Source organism: Plasmodium malariae (genome assembly GCF_900090045.1).
Source record: "Plasmodium malariae genome assembly, chromosome: 11".
Classification (NCBI taxonomy): Eukaryota; Apicomplexa; class Aconoidasida; order Haemosporida; family Plasmodiidae; genus Plasmodium; species Plasmodium malariae.
This window is the reverse complement of record NC_041785.1, coordinates 83,947-111,390: the sequence shown is the minus strand read 5'-3', so window position 1 is coordinate 111,390 and position 27,444 is coordinate 83,947. Positions and strand designations below refer to the sequence as shown.

General features: G+C 18.3%; 2 protein-coding genes and 1 pseudogene across 2 annotated transcripts, besides 1 other annotated feature; all 3 read left to right on the top strand.

Annotated features, from left to right (window-relative positions):
- Positions 1-9,986: 9,986 nt before the first annotated feature.
- On the top strand, positions 9,987-11,198 carry PmUG01_11011900 (PIR protein; the record flags this gene model as incomplete). The annotated part of the gene is made up of 3 exons (XM_029005765.1): positions 9,987-10,004; positions 10,128-10,889; positions 11,019-11,198. 3 exons carry the CDS (start codon positions 9,987-9,989, stop codon positions 11,196-11,198), a joined length of 960 nt encoding a protein of 319 aa, XP_028862322.1.
- A 10,364-nt stretch (positions 11,199-21,562) lies between these two features.
- PmUG01_11011800 (PIR protein) lies at positions 21,563-22,645 on the top strand (the record flags this gene model as incomplete). Its single annotated transcript, XM_029005764.1, has 2 exons — positions 21,563-22,345; positions 22,481-22,645. 2 exons carry the CDS (start codon positions 21,563-21,565, stop codon positions 22,643-22,645), a joined length of 948 nt encoding a protein of 315 aa, XP_028862321.1.
- A 3,258-nt stretch (positions 22,646-25,903) lies between these two features.
- Positions 25,904-26,544, top strand: PmUG01_11011700 (annotated as a pseudogene).
- Positions 25,904-26,544: a sequence feature (Plasmodium exported protein, unknown function, pseudogene).
- Positions 26,545-27,444: the final 900 nt, after the last annotated feature.

The window sequence follows — 27,444 nt, the reverse complement described above, 5'->3', positions numbered from 1 at the left end:
TTACTTTATAATTGTTTTAATTTCTTTTGTTATATGCAATATTTTTCATTCCGTGATATACTAGTTTCCGTTTGTATATACTTATAGTATAATAAATCATTACTATAATGTTAAAAATAATTATTAAAAAAATATAACAATATAAATAATATTTTTATGTATATTAGAAGCATGATCCACATCATGAACATTTATGATTGCATTAAATATATGATTATTATAAGGTAATCTTCATTAAAAGTAATATTTATTGCTTGCAATTTTAAAAAATTTTGCATTTATTTTTTTTAATGTAGACAGGCTAATGTTACATTAATGTGGTATTATAATAATTTATATATTATATTATTTTGAATATGATAATATATATAATCCAAAAAATCTGTAATCTAAGTTAATAAACTTCCTATATGTAGTAAAATCCAAATACATACTGGGTTATAAGAAAATTTACCAAAAATTTCGTATTTTCAAATTACTAATTAGTTATGTAGCACGAATATGTAAATATTTCACTGTGAAAACAAGAAGTACCCATTTGCAAAACTTTAATAATATAGAGATATGTATATAATGACTTTCATAGATAATATAAAAGTTGATTTATATAACAAATTTGAAGAAAAGAAGAATTAGCTATTAATTATTCTGATTCTTTTTATTTTTAATTTATTAATTGTCATTAAAAATGTATAAATTATTTGCTGTATTTTTCGTTATTGGTAAGGTAAATAAATGTTAAATATAAAAATATAAATACTATTTTGTTATTATTATAATTTTATTTAGCTAAAATTTTATAATTATATAGAAGTTTTATATGTTATGTTATTTATAATGCATCGATTGTTTTGCGTCTAGTGGATTTTATATATATAAAAAGATATTTTGGAAGCAAAAAAAGTTAATAATAATGCACTAGTAAAATATATTAATAAATTATTAGTGAATGCTTAGGTATTTGTCAACTTAAATTCTAACAACAATGGAATTAATATATTTAATCACCATGTATAAAACTTCTTATTGTAAAGTCATATAAAATAGATACAAGATAAATACAACACGATTAAAATAGATGTAGAATGTGTTAATGTTTTAATTCATAATAACTACAATGGAATAAGGAATAACAAAAGATAAAAATTAAGTTATAAATAAAATATATGTATTTTTATTTTTTGTATAATATTTTCATAATAATTTTTTTTTACATTATATATATATAATAATGTTAACGGTATTGTTTTTAATGCTTTCCCTTCTTCTTTTCATTTCTTTCTTCCTTTTTAATTCTTCTTTTTTAATATTTAGTAAATAAATGTTATTGCATATTATTGTATAAGAAAATCAACATTTACCTTATAATTCTGTAATAAATATTTAATTTTTTAAAATTACTCATATATTATTCTAAAAAAAATATCATATATAAGTTGGTTTTTCTTTTACCAGCTTTTACAGTAGTACTATATTCATGTTACTCTTTTCTTTAAAGAGTTTTTATATCATTATTTTTACAATTTTTTATGCCTATCTATTTATTTATTTATTTTTAGTTTATACTATTTATTAGTAAATTCTTACTTATACGCAAATTTTATAATACTGAGTATTAGAATTTCTAATGAAATTAATGTAAACTGTAGTTTTTGTATAAAGATTCATTAACCGTGATAGCCTATGTTGTAAATTTTTTGTACATTTTTTCTATTTTTTTTTTTATATGTCTTTGTAAGTATTGTCTAGTTTCTTCTTAAATTTTGCAATTTTCATTTAGTATTTTTTCCTTTGTGATTGATCATGGAAAGCATATTTTATAGGAGAAAAATATATGAAAGTAGAAACATATAAATATACTTAAAAATATTATTTTATACTTTTTTTATGTGTAACGAATTATATGAATTGTGGAGCAATGTTGACACTGCTACGTATAATTTTTATTAAATTTATATAAAATAGATAATTTGAAATATGCTACTAATAATGTAACAGTTATTATATTGAAAAGAAATACATAATTGTTTTTAGGTTCTAAAATTTTTGTACATTAGAACAAATATTAACTTTTTATATTTTTTAATTATATACATCATTATAATTGTTCAAATGACAACATGAGTCGTTACCATTATTTCATTTACATTTCCACTGATGATTAATATAAAAGTTATATTTTTCAACAATTTTAGAATTCTCCTTAGATTGAGGATTTTGACTAATCAAAAAGTCAAAATTCTTATATAATCCGTATATACCTGATATTTCTTTTATATATTAAGTATTAATTTCTTTTATATAATTTCCACACACCTCTAACATAACATCCTAATGAAATTTTAATAAAAACATTAAATAAACTATTATTATTATTAATTTTATCATTATTAAGAAGGCCCTTCAAGTATTTACGCATTATGTCACTATAAGGATTATAATGGAATCTTATTTTTTCCAATAACTTATAAAACTTTTAACATTTAAATACAAAAGTTGCATCAATTCTACTATCTGTACTAGTTGAATATATTCTTTCACAAGCACTTTTAGAGTCACCATGTTTATTAATTAGGTTAGTATTATCAAAATCTTTTTTATATTTAAGAAATAATTGCGCGTATTTTTTCTAAAAAAGTAAAATTATAAGAGTTAAATGTATAATGTAGTAATCTCTTTAAAAAATGTTTTATTTAATTTTTAGAACAAGGAATTCCAAAATTCTATATATATATATCCATTATGACAAAAAAAAAATATATTAATTTTGCCAAACACTTTCGGATGGCATTCTATCTTAATATAAGTGATTTAAATAAAAAAAGAAATAAAAAAAAAATAAATTCTTATCAGGTTAGTAGTTATTTATGTAAAAAAAAATGATACATTATATCTTAATATGTGACGCATTAATTATTTTTATACATTGAGTTTTTAAAAAAATACTTAACACAATAATTCCTTTAGTTTTCTCTTAAAATTAAAACAAAATAGTATAGTTTATATATTTTAAAAGAAATCCTTATAATTCTAAATATAATATTTTCAAAATAGTATAAATTTATATTAACTAAAATATTTTTCGGAGCAAAATATACTTTCCTATTATTTTTATTAATACGCATATTATATAATTTTATTGAAGTGCTATACATGAATATAAATTAATTTTAGTACATATTCATATAAATTAAACATTATATTGGAATATTCATTTATTATTCCTTTATGGCCTTTTGAAATATTACGAATACATAGATAATACCTCTTTAAAGAATAAAATATTTTTCTTTAATGTTAATTGGTTTTAAATTTAAAATAATACCTCTCGAATTAATTCAATCAATTTTTATTTTAAGTTACAATAATTTAAATTAACTCTAAGTAATTAAATTTCATTATTACTAGTGAAATTAAAATTTTAGTAAATGAAATAGAAATTTAAAAAGAATTAAAAACTGATTACGGCGTTTATAAGACCATATTCAGCATGCACGAGGGTATTTGCAGAACATATAAGTAATGATAATTTTAATGGATTAATTATTCTTTATGAAATGTATGAAAATTTAGAAAAATTCATGAATGAAAAAGTAGTAGAATCTAAGGATAATAATTGTAAATTCGGTGAAAAATGCATTACATGATATAATGTTTTTATAGATAAATGTACTTCTGGCAATACATAACCTTTATGCAAGAAATTACAAAAGTTTAAAGTAGAATACGGTAAATATATGGAATCTAATAACAAATGTCCACAACGACTAAAAACATTACCATCTCACAAGTGATTTAATTTACCTATTTTAGTTGCATTACATGTACTCATATCAATGACAATAATTTTTATATTCTTTTTTTTTTATAAGGTTAACATAAATTCCATATTGAAGTAAGTTACTGCTCGAATATTCATATAATTATTTTTTACATATAATTACAATTACTAAATTTATACTTTTGTAAATTTATATGTATTTATTTAATGTAGTATACTCCTTTTCGGATGTTGTTTAGTTCATGAATATTAGGATGAAAAGAAGATTGGGAAATAGACATGAGACAAATAATAAAATATTTAATAATTCTATGGATCAAGATTTAAATATGTGCAAAAGTGAAATTCATGTACGATACGATTAAGTAATAAATTTCTAATTAGTATATTATATGGAAACATAATTCATTGGTGTCTAATAATATGTAGTTCCTATAAAATAAAGTGCAATTATCAGTAAAACTAATATAGTACATGAAATATGGAATTTTTAAATAAATTGATAAAACTAATAAATTATATATATTAGTATAACATATAAAAATATAAACCGTAAGTTAAAATTATAAAAGGGCAATGAATTCAGTGAAAAAAAGAAAAATTGATACATGATGTTAATGAATAAATAATATATAGGCAATTACATTTAGTGAACCATATATGAATAAAATAAAAAAATGATTATTTTACTAAAAAAATCTTCATAAATGTGTTATGTTACATTTAAATTAAATAAGCATGAATAGAAAGTAATTATTCAGTAAGTTATTTATATTAACATAACATAACATATAAATTGAAGTATAAATAAGAGCAGTGTAACAATAGCTGTAACATATATTTGCGTTATGATATACATTAAAATATATGTTATAAAAATATACGTATATATATTCTTCCTATATAGTGTTGCAATGTAATTTTGAGTAAATTTTGAATTTAAAATAATTTAATTTTTAAAAATCTTAATAAGTCACTGAATTTAAAATTTGTTAATAGGAAATAGAAGTAATAGGTTTTAAGCATAGAAAAATGAAGCATTTATATATAATTATTTATGTAACCAAATTTTAAATATTAATTCATTTATTTTAAAAGTAGCAGATTTTACCTACTATTTGAATAACTGGAAGATAAAATGTTATTACTCTAAGTATGATATGCATGATCTATTTTTTATTTTTTTGAAGAGTTGGAAAAATATGAACAAAGAACAAAAAAAATGAATAAATTCATAAATGGATAAAACAAATAATTTAATTTGATAATGTTATCTAATGTTATGCTCAATAGTTTTATCATTACACATAGTACTTTGAAAAAAAAATGTAAACATATTTTTTTATAAGTTATAATATATTTCTTTGTAATTATTATTAAGGGCATAAAAGTTTTTAAATAAAATAAAGTATATAAAAAATAGATTATACTTTATATAAAATTTTCTTTTATCATATTATCTCTATATAACTAACAGTAAAAAATATAAAAATAAAATTGACCTTTTAAATACTGTATATTTACAAAATATACTAAAGCTTAAAATAAAATAAGATAAAACAACGAAATCATCAGTTTGAGTTAAATGAAATTTAGCGAAGAATAATAAGATATATATAAGGGAAATATAAGGACAGAAATATAACTTTGTTTGTAAATTCTTATTTGATTTCTATTTTACTTTTATTATAGAAAACGTATTTTATAATGGTTGCATTACACATAATATAATTGCGAATGTTAATGTAATACTAATTTATGTACCACTGATAAAAATAATTACATACATTAATTTATAAATATAGTACTTATATACATATATGATGAATTAGTTGAATAATAATCTATCAGTATACAAATAAATGGAACAAAATAATTTATAATAATAATATGAGAATTGAATATATTTATAATAAGAAATATTTAACAATGTTTGATTCTCATATTAAACTAAATATTCCACTAATAAAATGAAGTACAAAAAAATTACATTAATATATTTAAAGGAAGATATACATATTACTGTAATTTAAAGTCAAATTTGTATATTATTATTTAAAAAAAAAAAAAATTAATAATTATACAAAAAAAAATTAATCAACTAAAAATACATTATTTATATCTATATAATGTTTATCATGATCCTTAATATATGGTGCATTATCTTTGTTACACATTGTTGCTTGTATATTATAATGAGGGATATATAAATTATGTATTTTATATTCAGTGTTAAAAGAATATATATATATGAAGACTTTTAATTAGGTATAAATATTATGCCTTTAAAGTTTAAAGTAACCGATAATTATAAAATATTAAAAGTATATCATCGCACAATTACTATATGCAGTATTAATGATCGTTATAATTAAGAAAAATAATATATATATCATTTTATTTTACATTTAATATTCATAACGTATATTTATGCACTATAGAGTATACATAGATTTTGTTATAATATATTTTTTTTTATTTTAGTTTTTTTATTAAATATCATTGTACTTATTTTAATATTATCATTTTCTTAGTATTTTCTATAATATTGATAAATTATACAATTTATAAAATAGTGTTATGAATATTTTAATAGATATAATATCATATCGCAAGAATAGCAAATCATTACAGGTAAAACAGTAATGATCAACGAAAACAATTTAACTATTTCATTTATTTTAATGTACTGTATTCGTCAAAACATAAATCTCTATCATGTTATTGTTTATTTAAAAATTTTACTATAAATATAACAATGAAGAATATTATATATTTTTTCATATTATGGTACAATTTGCTTATTATTTAAGTTCTTTGATTTAAAATAATTAAAATAAGAGAAGTATATATGAAATCATAATTGTATTAAGTATTAATATGTAGCTATTTTCTTAAAAACGTTATATTTTGATATATTTTTTTTCATGTGTTTTATATATAAAAAATATTTGAACTTTATTTTTTTTAATAAATGTGAGATATATAAACAAAAGTTTTTGTTAATGAATACACTTATATCTAACGAAACGCAAAAAGAAAAAGTAATAGTGTAATAATTGTTTCTGTAAAAAGAATATAATCAGAAAATTAAATATTTACATATAATGGAAAAGAAAATATCTGTCTGGATAAATAATATATAAGGAAATATATGGATCCAATTAAATAATATAAAAATAGTTTTTACATTTATATTATATAATTTTTGTGATTGCATTTTTGAAAATTAAAAAGAAATATTAACTTATATTACTTTATTATATTGACATATATATATTTTTTTTTTTTGGGGGGGGTTTATATTTAATTATTTATCATGTAACATTATATTTTACATAATATAATTTTATCATTCTTTTTTTTTTTTTTTTAAGGCTTACAACACAATAAATATAATTAAATTTTGTGAATTTTTTTACGAAAAACTAATTATTAAATATATCTCAATAAATTTTTTTGTTAAAATACCGAATCTACTAATAATATAAAAAAGAAAATTCTATTTTGAAAAAGTATTTGTAATTATTAAAACAATTAAAATAAAATAAAAAGTGTGACACAATTAATAATAAATAAAATATGAAAATTAATAATTTTATTTATAAATATTTTTATTATATGATATTATTTGCTTTTATAATATATAATATGTATTATATTATTAATGCAATTATGTAAATGCCTTAAATAAAAATATATTGACAAAACGTGTAGGTTTATCATTGCATTTGATATTTTTATGTAAGTTCTAATTATTCTGAAAATTTAGATAAATATCTTATGATAAGTAAATCACAAAAATATATTTATATATATATATATATATATATTAAGGAATATTAAAATACGTATAATGAATAAAGTTATGAAATGACTGAGGAATCATACTCTTACTAATAAAAATGGCATAAATTAATATATAATTTTTTTTTATTAATAAAATACCATATTTTTTCCCTAAAAATTAATGTTATATGAATTATCTGTTATTTTGTTGCTTATTATAACAAAAAACTATGTAAAACTAGAATATTACAAACATATTTACTATTTTTCTGATTATATATAGTTTAAGATAAGCTTTTTTCTGAGATATTAAATATAACAGAGTAATCAAACATATCTTTATATATATGTGTCAATGTATCGATTTTTTTATAGAATATGAAAATAATTACATTACAAAGAATTTAAAAAAATAAAAGAAAAATATTAAATATAAATATATATGGCTATATTTATTAATGGAAGGATTCAAAAAATAGTAAACATTTAAGAAAGGAAATATATTAAAAATAAAAAAAAAAGTTGTAACGCTTAGTAAGATAAGGTTTCCATTTAATAAATAATTGATAATTTCAATTTCTTAAAGGAATAATAAATAACATTAGCATATTTATATATTTGTATTATGGTAAATTTAATAATAGCGATGGTTTGATTATTAATTGAAAATTAATTTAAAAAAAATAAAATAAAATATTTATAGCAACTGAAAATTAATAAGAATATTAAATCAAATCTATATAATAATGTATCGTTCTGTATAATTATGGATTATAAATGATAAAAACCATAAGTGAAATTATAATTATTTACAGTAATTAGTGAACATACAGAGATTGTTACAAATACATAAATAAAATATATTTATATATATTATAATAGAACTAATAAATATACATAAAAATAAAATGAGTTTGTAATAAAATATATTAAAATGTTTAATATTTAGAATAATCTAGGTTATTAATGATTATATAAGAAAATATTTATTATTATTTGTAAAAATTTCCTAAAGATTAAAATATAAACATAAACTTATTAAAAAAGAGCCCATTCATATAAATAAATAGTGATATATTTCATTGAATTCATTTTGTGATTGAAGTTAATAATGAGTTCTCTTTTTCCATGAGAACACAGTGAAAAATAAATATCCTTTTAATAATGTATATTAAAATTTTCGTAAATTAAAGATTGTCAATAAATAGTAAACTATATAAGGTAAAAGAAAATATTGAATTAATAGTATTTTTATAATTGTGATTAATTTGTAGAATATTTTTTCTTATACATTTTATTTTAAAAAATATCAATTAGTAAGTTATTTTTTTATCTTATTTTATGTCATATAACTTTGCATTTATTTTTGGAAATGTTATATGATAATGAATAGTTTACTGTAGTATCAACAAATATATATTTAAATAATAACTAAAATAAATTACATTTAACTGGTTAAGATTTTAAAGACGTTTATTAAGTATTTTATAAATTTATTATTTCTAGGAATAATTTTATATTTATCAACATTAAAACAATCAAAAATTTTTAAATTTAACAATATGATAATATATATATTAATATTTTTAATAAAAAATACTTAAAATTTATTTGATAATTGAGTAATATTAATTATAAAAGGTAAATCTCCCAATAATATAATATAGAGTGATGCACAAGATTTATACTACATATTAGGGAAATAAGTTATTTTTTTATAGTAAATCATAGAAAAAATATTTTTATATTAGTCTATTCTAGTAACTACAAGTTTTTCTATTGTGTACTATAATAAAATATTGATAAACATAATTAAGTGAGATACGTAATGAATTTTTGTATGATAAATAATTTATTTTAAATATTCACAGTCATATAATAAGTAATTAAATAGAAAGAACAAATTATTTATCTTACGTAGTTATATTCGTATATATATGTATGTATTTATAAATTTCAAATGAAAACATCCTACTATTATAATAAAAATATCATCCTTATAAATAGTAAATTATTAATAATATAAATATTTAAAATTTTGCGCGATTATACATGAAAAAGCGAATATAAATTAATATTAAAAGAAAAATTATATTAATGATATATTTTTTTAGTATTCATCATGACATATGTGACACATATTTTAAAATATTTTCATTACATTATTCATTTTTATCGTTATGTGGTAGGTGTAGATGTTACTTATACGTGAAAATATTTTAATTATTTTAATTCACTCCTAAGAAAAGATTAAGAAATAAATATTATTAAATAATATATATTTCCTTTTATAAATTTACCATAAAATATATAAAAAATACCGATATTTTACATATTTTTATATTTAATATATATGTGAATATATTTATAAAATATTTTTTATACTATTCTTTCAATATCGAAATTATAGTTAAAAATGTCATTTACAATGCAGGTTCATATCTTTTTCAAATTTACTCTTATACATATTTTTTGGCGTTTACTTTTTCTTATTGATTAATAAAATAATTCTTAGAAATATGTTCTTCTCATTATATATATTTTCATTAATGCTTAGGGTAGTTCTGTATTTCCTTCAAAGAATTATTATACAAGAATTTTTAATCCATCAAATGATTACTGCTTACATGAGGAAAAAATTACGGAAACACAATCTAAATTAAATAATTATGATGAAGATAATGTTGATAATCTTCTAAAAGCTTTATGTTTTATATCTTTTACTGATGAAGACAATGAAGATTGCAAAGTAAAATGCCATTATATGTACTACTGGATAGGCAGTATATTATTAAAAATGTCAAAGGAAGAAAATTCATTTTCAAATCTTATTGAAATACTTAATAATGGTTTAAAAGATATTTCTGGTACTAATAAATGTAAATGTGAGTTTTTTAAAAATAATAATAAAAACTTTAAAAAAATGAAGATTGTTTATGATTATTGTTTAGATCACGAAACAATTCGACAAACTCTTAATTTAAATAATAATTTATGTGATAGTGTATTTAAAGCATACCTTGAAGAATCTGTTAGTACGTATGAAAACGTGTACGGTAATTGTAATTCGGATAAGCCTGAACCTTATTGTGATGAACTTAGAAAACATGTACCTGATTGTTTTAATTCTAAATTATCTAATTTAAAGTGTAATATAGGCGATACGTCAGAACAAAACGGGTTATTTATACTTAGTTCTGATTTGATTGTTGAACGGAGAACTACTAAAAATATGTCTACCTTTAACTTTTCTCACATTTTCATGTCAGTTACTATTCCACTTGTAGGAGTTGTATTCATTTGCTTCTTCCTATATAAGGTAATTATAAACAGCAATTAAAAACGTATATATTTTAATTTTTTAATATTAATTTTAGTTCAATATAGAACAAAATAATTATTGAATAAAAATTATATAAACAAATTATATCTATTCTTTTTACAATAGTTTACTCCATTGGTCCCCTGGATAAAGATGCACTTACTAAGGAAAAAATCAATTAGGCGCAATTTGGATGATATAAATATACAGGATATAAGAGAAGACATGTATGAAAAAGGGAAATCAAATTTAGAGAGTAAACAACTAAATGTGGTTTATCATCCTGGAAGAAATTCTCTTTACTAAAGTTGATGAGGGCATAAATTTAGTTACTGATAGTACAGTTATTTTATTTAACGATTTTTTTTTAAGTATATGTTTATAGTTAAAAAGTAAGAAGTAAAAAGGAAAAAAAAAAAAAATATACAAGAATTAGAACAACTAAATAAAATTGGTGAAAATAATATAGAATACAATATTGTGATATAATAGAAAAAAAAATATCTAGATGATATATTTTCACTATTAATAAGATTATTATTTAAAACATATAAAGAAAAGTATTTAATAAAAAAGTGGAAAATTCTAAATTAGAAATTTAAACAATTCCCTTTTTAATTTGAATATAACCCAGCATAAAATTTAGGAAGTAATAAAATACTTCCATTTATTCAGTTTGTCCGAATTATATATTTTTTATACATAATAGTATAGAGGAAGTAATAATATAAAGAGGTAAATACGTGTTCTAAACAAAGAACACTACGGTAGAAAATAATGTAAATAAATATTACTATAGCAAGAAAAAAAAGCGTTGTAATTAAAAGATAATATATTATATACTAATAGAAGAATGAATAATAAACTGCAATATAAGTAAAACTAAATATTGTAAATTCTGTAATTTATAAATTTAAAATTACTTTTAAATGTAATTCAGGAATATACTTTGGAATAATCGAAAATATATATTATATACTTACGGATTATGCTTAAATCTCTATTAAAAACATAAGAAAATGTTAAAAATAATACTATTCATAATTTAAGTAACTTTATTATTAATAATTTTCTAAATAATTTATCTATATACAATGTATTCTTTAAATATATATATTAAACAAAATTATTATGTAAATATAAAAGGAATATTGTACATTTACACGTTTTTGCAAGTCACGTTAAGAAAATTTTTTTTTTGGAAAACTTTTAATGATTAAAAAATATATCCTAAATAATATTTTATATAAAAAACAAATGCAAATAATTATATACAGTATATTAGATATTTTTTACTATAAGAAAAATGAAAATTTTTTTCAAAAACAAGGTATATAATAATAAATACATAAGAATAGAATTTAACATTTCTGTGACATTATGTTATATATATATATATATATATATATATATATAATTTTTTACAAATATATAAAATAGTGGTAAAAATATAAATATAGATTAGTAACATGAATGTGTTGTATATAAAGATTGCATTATTATATTTAATTATGTAATATTAAGGGAGAAAAAATAAAATATTAAAAATTTGGATATACTATATTTTATATGCAAAAACAGAATTACATATATGAAACAGCGTAACCTCACTTCGTATAAGCATGGTTAAAACGTAACAATATTATAATTATATTTCGGTATAATACAATATTATTTATGTTAAAAATACAAAAACTATGAAAAATATAAAATATAACTTATGGTTAATAGGAATTTACATAAATTTAAAAATGTGCAAAGTATATGGAGAATAATATTTTAAACAAAAATTGAATTATATGAATATTTACAAATGAAATATACTAGCATAAGTATAAGTCTGCAGTAAAAATACTAAAAATAAGTTCTAAAAAAGAAGAAAGAGGAAAAAAAAAAAATAAGAAAAACAGTAAAATAACATAAAAATACATTATATTTTAACTGTATAATTTTTTTTTTCCTGTTTTATACTTATTTAGTGTTAATACGAAAAATAAACTTTATTTCTTTTTATTATTGTTTTTATTTAAAATTAAATTAGTTGCTTAATTATGATATAAGGAGGTAAATAGAATGTAACACCCTATTTTGAGGACTTCTATTCAATTAATATTATGTACTTGCTGATAATCGTTGCATAACTATACTGTTTAAATTATTCTAAAATGTTTTTTTTAGTACTATTTTATGAAAGAATGTTTCAAATTGATTGTAATAATTTACAAAAGTATATTTTAAAGTATATTTTATATATTTTTATTTATTAATAGTATATCGTTATAAAAAATTAATCATGTATTTTAATATAATATATTTATATTTTTGTATAGAATATGAACGTTCATTATAATAAAGAAAATATATTAAAATAATTGCAATTACAATGAAAATGGATATTCCATTAGGAAACAGGATAACAGATTATAACTTATTATGTGAAATTACAGAAGAACTAAAAGTGTGAAGATTTGTTTCCATAATTATATGAATTTAAGTTATAATATGAAATAATCCAAATGTAATTCAGTATTTTCCGTATTGCGAACATTAGTATCGATTCATTATTCTGAAGTGTCTATTTGTGATTTGGATATTGCACAACTTGTTTTTCCTTAATATCTTGATAATAAACTCCCAAATTATGTATAACATTGTGTATTTCCTTCATGTTTATATTTTACTTCTATCATTCATCTTTTTTTTCTTTCTTTTGTTTGGATAAATTTGAAATATTTATTTATTGTACCATTTTATATAAAAATTTTTGAAACTAAAGATTATTTTGTCTGAATGATACCCCCGAATTTCATAACATTGAGTTAGTTCATTACCCTCTTTTTTGAACCCCAAATTTTAAAAGATTTTAATAACATTAGATGTTGTATGAAGTTCTGATATTTTTTTTTCAGAGCGTAATTAGGTAATATTTACCTGAACTTAATTTTCTTTTGGTTTACCCTCTTTGAATTCCTGAGAATCATTTTTTAATTTTGATAAAGGTATATTTGGGGAATACTCTTCATTATAATTAAAATAATTATGATGCTCCCTAAGTATGAAGAAATTTTCTCTATGTTATTCATATATTGCATTAATAATATTAATATATTAATAGTAATTTTTACTTTTAGTATTACCACGAAATTTATTAACTTTTAATTCGTAATAAATTTTTAAATAATCATGCATATATTTTCATTATTTCCATGTAGATAACGTTTTGGAAAAAGGACAAAAATATTTTTCATTAATTTATTTTTATATACTTATTTTAATTAATATATATTCAAGAAAAATGCAAATATTTTTGTAAATTACATCATTTAAGAATGTACAGTTATATTTACTTTTTAGCATATCATATGACCAGTAGGTCAATATGTAAACTGTTTCTGTCATGTATATATATAAGAGTATTAATTAAATCTTTTGAACAGTATAAAATATTAGAATTAATATTACTAGTATCAATATCTGTTCCTTTAAAAAGATCTATACCGTCAAAATATTTAACAAAATTACAGCTTATTTTATTAGATACATTTAAATCTATTGTATATTTCATATGAAGTTAATTCATTTAAAACGGTTTTCTAATAATAGAGTACGTAAAAACAAATGAGTAAATAAATGATTAATTCTAAGAATGATAAAATTATTGTTAGTATTTCGTATACAAAAATATAAAATAAGAACAATATTTTTATTATATTAAATTATAAAAATATCTCCATAACCTCTAATTTTTGGGATATTTAAAGATAATTAATTAAAAAAAATTTTTTTTTTGTTTTTTTTAAATAATCTTATATAAGATGATTAATAGTGTATATATATTTTAATACATTTATATATATAATTTTATTGAAAATTCAATGAACACATTTATTACATAATATCTCTTCCAGTACGTAGTGAAATATTATCTATAATTTACTTATTGACTAAATTTATACGGAATACACAAAATCATTTTTAAATTCCTAATTCATGATTTTTATGATTAATTATAGTTTTCTTATAATTGCTGTGGAGCATTTATTAGAGCAAATTATAATATTATTAACTTTTAATTGTTATATTCATAATTTAATAATTTTTTTTTTCATTTATTCAAATTGCAATATTTTAGAATGTGTTAATATAAGAATGTTAAAGAGTCAATGTATTTTTATGCCTTCTGGTGAAAATAAAATAAGGCATTTAAAATGCTAAAACAAAAAAATTATTAGAGAATGTAAGCATTTCGTTATCTTTAAAATTACGAATATTAATTTGTATTTAATAATTTGAAAGTATTAATAAAACCTGGAAACATATATTTCACTGTAATTTTCATTTTATACCTATGTATATAAAAATAAATGGTTGTTTTTAGTGTAATTAACAATAGTATTATTTAATTTTACTTAAATAATAATATTACAAAATCATATTTAAATAGAAAAAGGAAAATTATTTAATTTCAGTATCAAAGACCATTCCGCATACAAATATTTTCAAATGTAAAGAATTTTGTTATGCCAATTTAATACTACTATTATTGTTTTATGTTAGGTGATCAGAAGGATATTTGTAATAAAAATTTTCATAAAATTTTAAATTAATAAGGTAAGAAAATATATTAATATATTTTTTATAAATGTATATATATGCTAAATAGTATTTAATTGTTATCAATGTTTAGTCAAATTTTAAAGTATGACAATGGAAATAAAAGTAGAATTTATAATCTTTAATTTACAATTGTATCTTTTTTTTTATAAAATTTGATTTGAGAATACCATTGTTAATGAAATACAATATTAACTTTTTTTTCTTAAAAATATTATTTTATGTATTAACATATTATAATTTTCCTTTTAATTTTATTGTAAATATGTGAATTATTCCCCTTAATATAACGATGAATTTATTAAATTTAGTAAACTTTATAATAACTATTTTACTATATATGAGATCCTATCTTTTCGCAAATAGCTTATTATTTTATGATTATTGGAATATTTTAAAAATTTGTTAATCCTCTTCTCAAGATTTAAATTATAGAAAGAGCAACGATTATGAATATGATATATCTAAATATTTGAATTACTTCATCTACTGGATTTTATGTAAATATACAGATTTTTATTCTTATAGTGATAAAATTCCATAGTTTTAAGATTTATTAATATATATATATATAAAGAGATTTCGTTTATTCTCTATATATGTTATTGTAATATTTATAACATAAATGAAATTTTTTCAAAAAGTCAAAAGGGTATGTACACTGTATGAATATTTTAATAATTTCAGGTATGATAAAGAAAAATTTAATGGTAATAATTGCTATTTCGACAGAAAATACGTTGCATAATATGAAAGTTATATGTACAATTGTTACTCGCTGTGTACAAAATATATTTGTATTAAGTTAAGAAATATTGAACTACACTATTATAATAGTATGAAATATAAAGACAGATGAAAATTAATAAAAAAATTACGATCAACTAAATATAATAATTGCTCTCTTATTACATAAGCTTGAGTACTCACAATATTTTTATTAGTTTTTGTAAAATTAATTAAAATTACTTATCATAAAGTACTATTTTACAAAAATTTGTGTAATAAATTTTCAGAAATAATTTACATTATAAAATTTATATATTTTTTAATGCATAAAAATTTATTTAATATAGTTTATTTAAATTATGATAACGCCTTAATATAGCAAGGGTTATAAATGTTTGGTGGAACTAACAAAAAGAAAAGAAAGAATTATCTTATAATTCTATAAATCAATACATAAATTGGGGTCAAATTTGAAATTTGTATGAGATATGATTCACTGAGAAATTACTAATTCGGATGTTATATAGAATAAAAACTTATTTTTGACAACTAGATGTATTTAATATATAATAAATTAGTATTCGATGCTCTAATAAACAGAAATAATACTTTGAAAATGGAATTTTTATACAGAATCAAGATAAAACCAAAAAAATAGACGTATTTACATTATTGATTAAAATATAAGTAGTTAGATAAAAAATGATTACTCTAGTGAATATATGAAACATGATATAAAACAAATCATGAAACTGATAGCACATGTGGAATTACTTTTTATGAAATATACATAAACAACATATAAATGTGAAAAAAATACTGAAAAAACTCTATTTATATATTCATTTGATTCTAATATAGTAAATATGGAATCAACTAAATAATAAATAATTTATTTATATATGTAAAATAGGATATAATTCATTATATAAATAAGTCTAATAAAACTATGTTTTTAATAGTATTTTAATACAAAATAAACTAACAAATATGCAATATTAATACATATAACCCCGCAATTGACAACATTTCACTGAAATTTTGAGCACAAGTTGAAATAAGAATAATTTGATTTATGAATAATAATAATATATGCCAATTAATTAGAAATTTGATAAGAAACTACAAAAGTGAAAGGATTTTATTTAGAACAGAAAGGCAAGGTATATAAGACATTATTATATGAACAAATTTAGAGTGTTTATGTCACATTCTTAAAAAGAAATAAATTTTAATTACCATTTGAATAAAAAGAAAATATTAGAATCATTTTTTAGAAAAAGAATTCAAGTATAAAATTTACAAAATATAAAATAAAATTATAATCACAGTGAGATATAGGAAATATGGTAATGACTTATAATAAAAAAGGAAAGTATTAATACAGAAAAATAAAATTCCTCTTAAATATATGGTTAATTGTAATTTTACTTTAATTATATGATGGAGAATGTGCTTCTTAACAATTTTATTATATAGAATCTAATTTTGAATGTTGAACTATCATCAATATATATATTAGTAGTACAAGATAATTATTTATATTGCAACACATAAATGTGAAATTTATGTACACAGTTGTTGTATTAGAGTAATAGTAACAAGTATACATATAAATATAACAGAAGAATTTATGAAGATAAAATGAAAATTAGACACATACATGTATATATAAAAGAAAATTAAAAATAGAGAATAATGTCGATATTAAACTAAATCTTTCGCTAATTAAATTATTTATAAGAAAATTACAATTATATGTATATTTTTTACATAATTATAATTCATTTTTAATTATATGTATATGAGTAAGGTTACTGAAAAGAAAATATATATGGTTATAAATACATGAAAAAAAAAAAATTAAGAATAAATTATTAATATGTATTTAATGTATTTCTTTTTTAATATAGCATCAAATGTTTTTATTTTAAGTTTTTAGTATTATATTTATTCAATATATCCATTTCTTATGAATTTCATTTATAACTGTTCTTAAAAAAAGTAAAAAAAAAACTTAAGCATTAATTTAATAATAATATATTGAAAGAGAACAACCATACTATTAAATGTTAAAGGTTACTGTAAAATAATTGTCTCCTTGAATATGTAATATATAAACAATATCATGAACGCTATTAAAAAATTTAAAAAAAAATTGCTTTTTATTTTTCGTTATATATACTTTAGCATACATTTTTTTAAAATTTATAAATATAAATTAAATGTTACTACATATTTATATTGTTTTTTTTATTTTTTATGATTTTTATCTAAAAATTTATTATATGTATAATATTAATATTTTTATAAAATAATTTTATTAACATTATTATTTACACATAATGCAATAAAAAAGATTATCTCCTGTAAATTTTTTTATTTAAAAATAATTCATAGCAATATACTAATCAAACTTTTATTAAAATATTAAGTCTATTAATAATACAAGAAACCGTTTTATTTTTATGTAGCATTCGTAATTATTATAGAAAATTAAATAAATATAAAATTATTAGAAGAATTATAAATAAATATTCTGTCGAAAATATGTATTGAATTTAAATAAACATTTAATATTTGATTTTATGTGATTTCTTAAAATATTAAAAGAGTTATAATATAAATGTAATTTGGAGTATGTTTTAAATAAAAATGTACACTGAAAGTTGTGAGTGTTCATTTATATGTATCACATTTTTTAGCGATTTGCTCTTATTCTGAAAGCATTAACGAATGAAAATTTATAAAAAGATTACAAAAAAAATATATATATATATATATATATATATGTGTATACTAAAATGAGTTTTCTATTATGTATAAATTATAAATTAAAAAAGAATGTATTTATCACGTAATATCTATGATGTTATAAGAAAGTAATAATTAAAATTTTATATGATTGTTAAAATACCAAATATTTGTTTTAAATAAAGATATTATAAAATTTATTTACTTTTTTTTTTGTACATTTTATAAGAAAAAACTGTATAAAATTGAAATATTAAAAACTCATGTACTGTACGTTTTGCTACATATATTATTATATAAACCATACGTTTTTTAGAAGTAATAAATATAACAAAGTTTTAAGAATAATTTTAAGATGTATATGAAAATTTGCATACATTTTCAATAAATTCAGAAATTATATCATACATTATGTGTTGAATTAAATAGGAAGAAAAAAGTTATATATAATTATAAGACTGTAATTAATGTTAAATATCTCAACGAGTATGGGACTCTTAAGACAAATAAAAAAAAAAAAAATTTAAGCATTTTATAAAATAAAGCTCCTGTTAAATAAGTGATTAATAAATGAAATTTTATACTGAAATGATATTAATATTTAGGTTATTTTTATTTCTTTGAATGCAATTAAGTCCGCAATATTGTTAGGTAATAATCATTATTTTTTTTAAAGAAATTAAAGTTTTTACTAAATGAGCATTCTTAAGAATACTTAAATTTATGTAGTAATGATTTATGCTTTTTTAAAATTGTAGATTAAAAATAATAAAAAGCACAGGTAAAATTATAACAGCTGAGAGTATTCATAAGTATATATATGTAAAAATGTTTAATGAAAAGAATAAAAAATAATTATATGTGTTAAATAAATCATAATACGGGTACACAATAATAAAATAGATTTGTAATGATATATTTAAAAATATTAAAATTAGGGATAACTAATGACTTTAATGATAAAATATGAACGCACTGTCTACATATTGTAATATTTATATAAAAAGTATAAGTATAAAATGTAAAACTAATAAATAAAATGATGTTAACATTTTCAAAAAGTAATATATTCAATTCAATACATGTTATAGTTAAAGTTAGTGTAGTATTACTTTTTTTCTAATATGATAAAGAAGATAAAAAACTATATAATTATCTATATTAAAAATTCTATAAATTTAATGATGTCAAAAAACACTAGTATGAATTCATCCTAATGAAAGGAAGCAATAAATGGATTATATTCTTTTAATAATAATATATTTAAGGAATTTGTTATATTATGTGATTTGTTGTGAAAAATACGAACTACAGAAAATTTATTTTATCCATATTTTACGTTAAATATATGTATATTCATTTTTTCAAATATTACATAATAATGAAAAAATTATTTTTAATACAAATAAATACATATATAAACAATAAATTACATATAGTCACATAATGTTTTCATGAAAGTGATAAGAGTTATTACAATTGTATTACTTTTAAGCTTTATTCTATTTTTATCAAAAAATTAATATTTAAGTATTAAAACAAGTAACAATATGAACACTTAAATATTAAAATAATTATTTAAAAATTAGAAAACGAAAAATAATAATTGAACGTTACATATTATAAACGTAGATAATATCTATAATATAAAATAAGGAGATATTAACAATACGTACTATAGATCAGAGAAATAACAATTTTTACATAACTGTAAAAAAGATATACTAATATTATGCTTTTGAAGTAATTATCTGCATATCAGACTATTACGTGTTTTAATAATATTTAATATAATGGATTTTACATAAGAACATAATAAAAAATTGTTATAATCTATTATATATTTTTAATATTTACATTGATACTATAAGTAATTAAAAAAGTCAGAGAATGTATTTAGATGATATAAGTATATACTTTTATATAAATAGATGAATATTTAGGAAGCATCTGTAATAATTATATAGTATAAATAGTTTCATTATTTATATATATTTTAAAATAATAATTGATATAATTATATGCACATATATATAAAATAATATATATACATTAATATGTTGGGTAATGGCACATGGATGATCTGTAAATATATAATATAGATATAATGATAAAAATTTAAAATAATATTATTCCTTGTTTTTATTTTATTATATTTCTGTATGTGCTTGTTATGTTATAATTGCAAATGTTACATTTACATAAAAATAATTATATTATTATAATTTATTCTCCACGTAAAATTTAAAATTTTTTAATATTAAATAATAACTATCCATATTTAATGTTCTTTAATAAAATATATGCAAAATACATATTTTTTACGTATTTTTTGATTTAATATGTAGATAAATATATTTTTAAAATATTTTTTTACTCTTTTGATTGGAATATTCCAACAGTGAAAATAACTTTAAGGATGTTTTGTATATCGGAGGTTGATATCTTATTATAATTCTTATTTATATATATTCTTTAGAGTACACTTTTTTCTATAATGTGCATTAGTACTATAACATTGAGAAATAAAATTTGCTCATTATTTGTAATTTTATATTTTTCTTTTTAATATTATGGGTAGTTTTTTGGAAGCATTACCTTCGCAATTTTATTATAGAAAAAAATTCGAGTCGTTGTCTCTTGATTATTGCTTTTTAGAAGATAAAGTTGAAAAACTAAAGCCTAAATTAATTGACTATAATGAAAATAAAACTGTTTATGATCAAATTCTGAAGGCTTTTTGTTTCGTGAATTTTTCTAATAAAGGTGGAGAATGTAATAATCAATGCTATAATTTGTACTATTGGATAGGAGACAAATTGTCTAGTTTTTTGAATGACAATATTTCATTTTGGAAAGGTTTTAAAATAATTTACGATGGCTTTAGAAATACTTCTTCGAATAATAAATGCAACTGTATATTTTTTAGTGATACTGATAAGGAGAACTTTAAAAGAATGAAGATTGTCCATGATTATTGTGAAGATCATGAGTCAATTAAACAAACTCTTAGAACTAATAATAATGTTTGTAGTTATGAATTTCAAGAATACCTTAAAGAAGCTGTTAGTACGTATAAGAAAGTTTATAGTGAATGTGAATCAAATGGATCACCATCATATTGTGTTGAACTTAAAAAACATGTTCCTGTTTGCCTTGTTGAAAAATTAGAAGATTTAACTTGTGAATTAAAAAAAGTTTCCTTAGAATTAGAAGGTTCAGGTGGATTTAATTATCGTTCATCTGATGGATTAGGAAGTACGAATGATCCTTCTACCTTCGATTCATCTCAAATTTTCATGTCGATTTTTTTTCCTGTTGTAGGAATTTTATTCATTTCCTTCATGATATATAAGGTAATTTTTAATAACATTTATAAATATTATAATAATTTTAATATATATTTTTCTTCAATAAAGAAAAAAAACAAAAACCTTTATTATTGAATATTTATTATATATATGTATATATATATATTATTTGTATAATAGTTTACTCCACTATTATCTTGTATAAGAACTCAATTACGAAGAAAAACGTTACTTGGAAATAATTTGGATGGTGAGGATACACATGAATTAGAGGAATATGGGTTTATGCATAAAAATTTAAATTTACAGAGAAGACATTTAAATGTATATTATCATCCTTCATAAAATTCCTTTTACTAAAATCAAACATAAATTAATTGTGTTAGTGTTATTATTATTTTCCAAAAAATATTTTATATATATATTTTCCTTTTTAAAACGAAAAGACAAACAGAAACTAGAACACCTAAATAAATTATTGAAAATCATAGTGTATACTATAATACTATATTTTAATATAAAAAAGCACATAAAATTGATATAAGTTCTATATAAAAAAAATTATTATTTAAAATAAATATATAATTGTATTTGATAAGAAAGTAGAAAATGTTAAATTAGACGTTTGTATACTCGTTGAATCCCCAATTTATATATGACAAAAAAGAATAATTTAAACAAGAAATAAAAAATATGCATTTATCTAGTTTATTGAAATTTAATATTTTTTATATATTAGTATATACGAATTGGTAATTTGAAGTAGTGAAAGAAATAATTTTAACAATTAATTCAGAGTAATAGTAAGATGCAGATAACTGCTATTATATGAAAAGCGTGTTGCGTGAAACAAATAACATATTATATATCAATAGTAGAATTAATAGTAAATAACTAAATAAATTATTATATATATTGTAAATTCTGCAGTGTAAAAGATACATTTAAAAATTACATGTGTTGTTAAATTTCAAGCAATAACTTTTTATATAAATATTTAAATAAAAATTTTTTATTAGCTCTCAATAAACATAGCATAAAGTTACAGGGGAAAAAAGATATATATAATTTAATTAGATTTTATTATGAATACATCTATAAATAAATACTACATGTACATTATATTGTTTATATTAATGAAACTTGTTATGCGAAAATAAAAGAAATAATCAGAATTAAAAATTTTATAAAACATCATAGAAAAATGAGATTTCAGAATTTCCATGGATAAAAAGGTTCATTCTAATTATTATTCTATAAAAAAAACTAAGGAATATAATTACCTATATTTAGTGAAGTTTTATTTTCATATGATATATGAAAGTTATGTTAAATAAAATGCTAACATATATTAAATAAAAAAAATTAAAAATATAGTATTGTTTTTGTAGTTATATATTTTATATATATATTATTTTTTAAAAACATATAATATATAATAAGAATATAAGTATACATCAATAAAATATATTTGATATATATAAATAATATATTATCAAATTTGTTGAAGGTATATAAAAAGAAAATATATAAACATTTAAAAAAAAAAAATATATCAGAGGTCTCATAAAATATTACAATTACTTTCACAAAAAAATGAACTCATTAACATATATATATGTATATATATATAGGAGAAATATAGCAGTAGTATTATTATATTACAATGAAATATAAATTAGTTGAATTTTGTAATATACATTATCTTAGGAAATATATCATATAACATTTAGATATTGTAAAGTACAAATATTAAAAAATAAAAATAATATAGTAAACAAGAACTAAATAGTATAAATATAAATAAAAATAAATTACATTTAATATAAATTTAGTAATAAAAATAAAACAAAAAAGTTAAAATAAAAATGTAGAAATTACAGGAAAATATCAAATATAAAATACATTTTAGAACTGCGATATACTTTTTTTTTTTTCTTTTATTATTTATTTTTTATGAAAGTAATATTCTAAGAAAAACTGATACCAATTTATTATCATATTATTAAAATAATATATTTAATGTAACATAATTTCTACTGACACAAAATTCAGCAAAGAATAAGGTTGAAAAAATTCAAATGTAAACATTTCTTTTCTGAAAGATATATTTCAAAAAAAATTAAATCTATTTCATTTATATTAGTTGAATATAGGTTATAATTTAATACATGATTTTGTGAGTATTCACGTATAAATGAATATAACATAAATGTCTTGTTTCAATGTCGTTAACATTTGCAAGAAAAATATCTATACATAAAAGAATTTCTTATGTTTTACTAAATTTTTTGTGAATTAACATTTCGTGTTTTTAAACAACGTTATTTTATATTGCAAATTATTCTATATGAAATTATATTTTATTGATATTTTGTACCAAGATTTAGTAAATACTAAAAATGTTATTTTAATGAATTTACTTATATTCTCTTTTTATCAATATTAGTATTTTCTTCAAAATATAAAGTTATTTTAGTTTTAAAGAAAAAAAAGATAATATAATTTTCTAAATAAAAAAATTTTCTTTTTTGTAATAATAAATAAAATGCACTTATTTATTTTATATAATAATTACAATGCTCTATTTATAATAATTTAATACAATATGATAATATCGATTATTTGAATATTTATTTTAAGAATATACAATTTTGTATCTGAATTCATTATTTGTATATATCTTTTAAAAAAAAAGTTTATAAACGTTCAAAGTATCTTAGTAACATTTTGTATGTTAGTTTAAATTTTGCGCAATAAAAAAAAATTTAGATATTTTTTTTTTAATCTTATCGATGCTATTATGTTTAATGTACGAGTTTTTTTTTTTAATTATGAAATAATATTTAAAATGTAAAATTAGTACCAAAAACTAGGTTATTTATTGGAAACATAGAAAAAACTAATCACCATCTATTTCCTAATATATGTTAATGTTACTTTTCGTTCAATATATATATATATATATATGTATTTTTTGTTTTTATATAGAATGAAAAATTAAAATTTTAAATATCAGAGAGGTAATTTTATATTATTTTTGAAACGAATTATTAACAAAATTTTTAATTGTTCTCTTAGGTAAATAAAAGATATATATATTATGAGCATTTATTTAACAAAAAAAAATATCTACCAAATATTATTTTAATTAATGATACTTTTTTTATAAATAAAAAATTATTGGAAATATTTACTAAAATATATTTAAATTTTGCTTTTATTTTTGTATTTATTATATTTGTAATATGTCTAAGAAACTTCGTAATTTTTTAAAAGGAAAAAAAAATAACATAATAATGTATGTAACCGTTCAGTTTTAACAATACGTTCTGTGTATCAGTTTATTTATTAATCTACTAAAAGATATTATAACATAAAATAATTGGCATGAATGAAATAAAAAATATTTTGTTTTAATTAAAATTAATATATTTGTTCTAATTATTTGGACATCTCCTTATACTAATGCATGGAGAAAATTATAATGACTAAGAAAATCTTCTTTATATACTTTACTGCATCTTATTATATATATATATAATAATTTATCTATTCACATAAGAATTTATTTCATTGTATGTAATTAAAACATTTTCTCTTTGTAGTATATTTTTCATAAATATTTATAAAATAAGTAAAAATAATTGTCTGTATTCAAGAAAAGGCAGATTATTTTCAGAAAATGAGATGGAAATGAAAATATGGGATTAAAATTTAAATTATGTGAAAGTGAAGATGATTGTTCAGAAGACGAAGATGAAGTTTGTGCATCTGAATACGATAGAAAATATGAATCTTTGGATAAAGATACTTCAAAATCTGGTGAAAAATTGTTAGACAAAAAATATTCATGTCTTATATGTAAACCATTTTATGCAATATATAATTTGTTTAAAAAACTATTACATAGGGGATTTAGTTCTATAAATAAATATAGGAGATATCCTGATCCAAGAGTAAACGTTTATACGTTTCAGCATATATGAGAATAACTTTAGCGTTTACTGTACAAGAATAGGTTTTTTATTATATTTTTATTACATCTTTTTTTATTCTATGAAGAAATTTATATACATATAGGGGATAGAAGTATTCAGATATCTATTTAATTTTGAATAGGTAATACAACTGTATTATTGCTAGATAATTGATTAATTATTTTAATGATTATATATGTATTAGTAAAATTTTTAAGCTATACTGTAGAAGTAGGAGAAAATGGAATTAAAGTCTACCTATAATTAATATATTGTTTTGAGCGATATTATGTTTTATGTAACAAATGAAATTTTACTTTATGCCTAATAAAATTAAGTGCTTAATAAAAATTAATTTTTTTATAATTATAAATTTCTTTTTATGGAACATAGATAATGTACAGATAAATATTAATACACATAATAAAAGAAATATTTATATAATATTTTTAAAATCTCGTATATTTCCATATTTATTCTTGTGTTTTAATTTATTCTTTTGAATAATCGTGTATGTTAACTTAACATATATATATAATACATTGTTCCTAATTCATAAAAATATTAAATTCACGATTCTCAATATTATGCATAAAAATATGAGTTTTACATGAAGAAATTATATGTGTAGTTGTTTAATTTATATTCTTTTTATAATAAGTATGTCATAGTATAATTTAATGCATAAAATCAATATAACTTCCTTCATGTTTTGAAATAATTTAAGTTTTTAACAAAAGTTTTTTTTTTATGATTGTAAGTACTCGTTTAAATTATTTTTATAAAAATTATATTGTAGGAATTATATATTTCTTAACTAATTTTATAAAGGAATACTTTAATAGATTTTTAGTTTTGTTTTTATAGTTGAAGTATGAAATTATAAATAAATAATAATACATTTCTACTTTAAATATAAATTATTAAGTGAATATTATCAATATTATAATTTATAAAGGTCTATATTTAAATTAGAAGCTCTATTAACATTTCTCATTACACTTCTTATCTTATGCAATATTTGAAATTTATTCATTCTTATAAAAATAACTTAAATAACAATAAAAAATTATATTGATTAAAAAAATAAATATACTTTTCCTCTTGAATTAATTATAAAGCTAACTTATTCTACCATGAAAATTCCTATGTCAGTACTTTTTA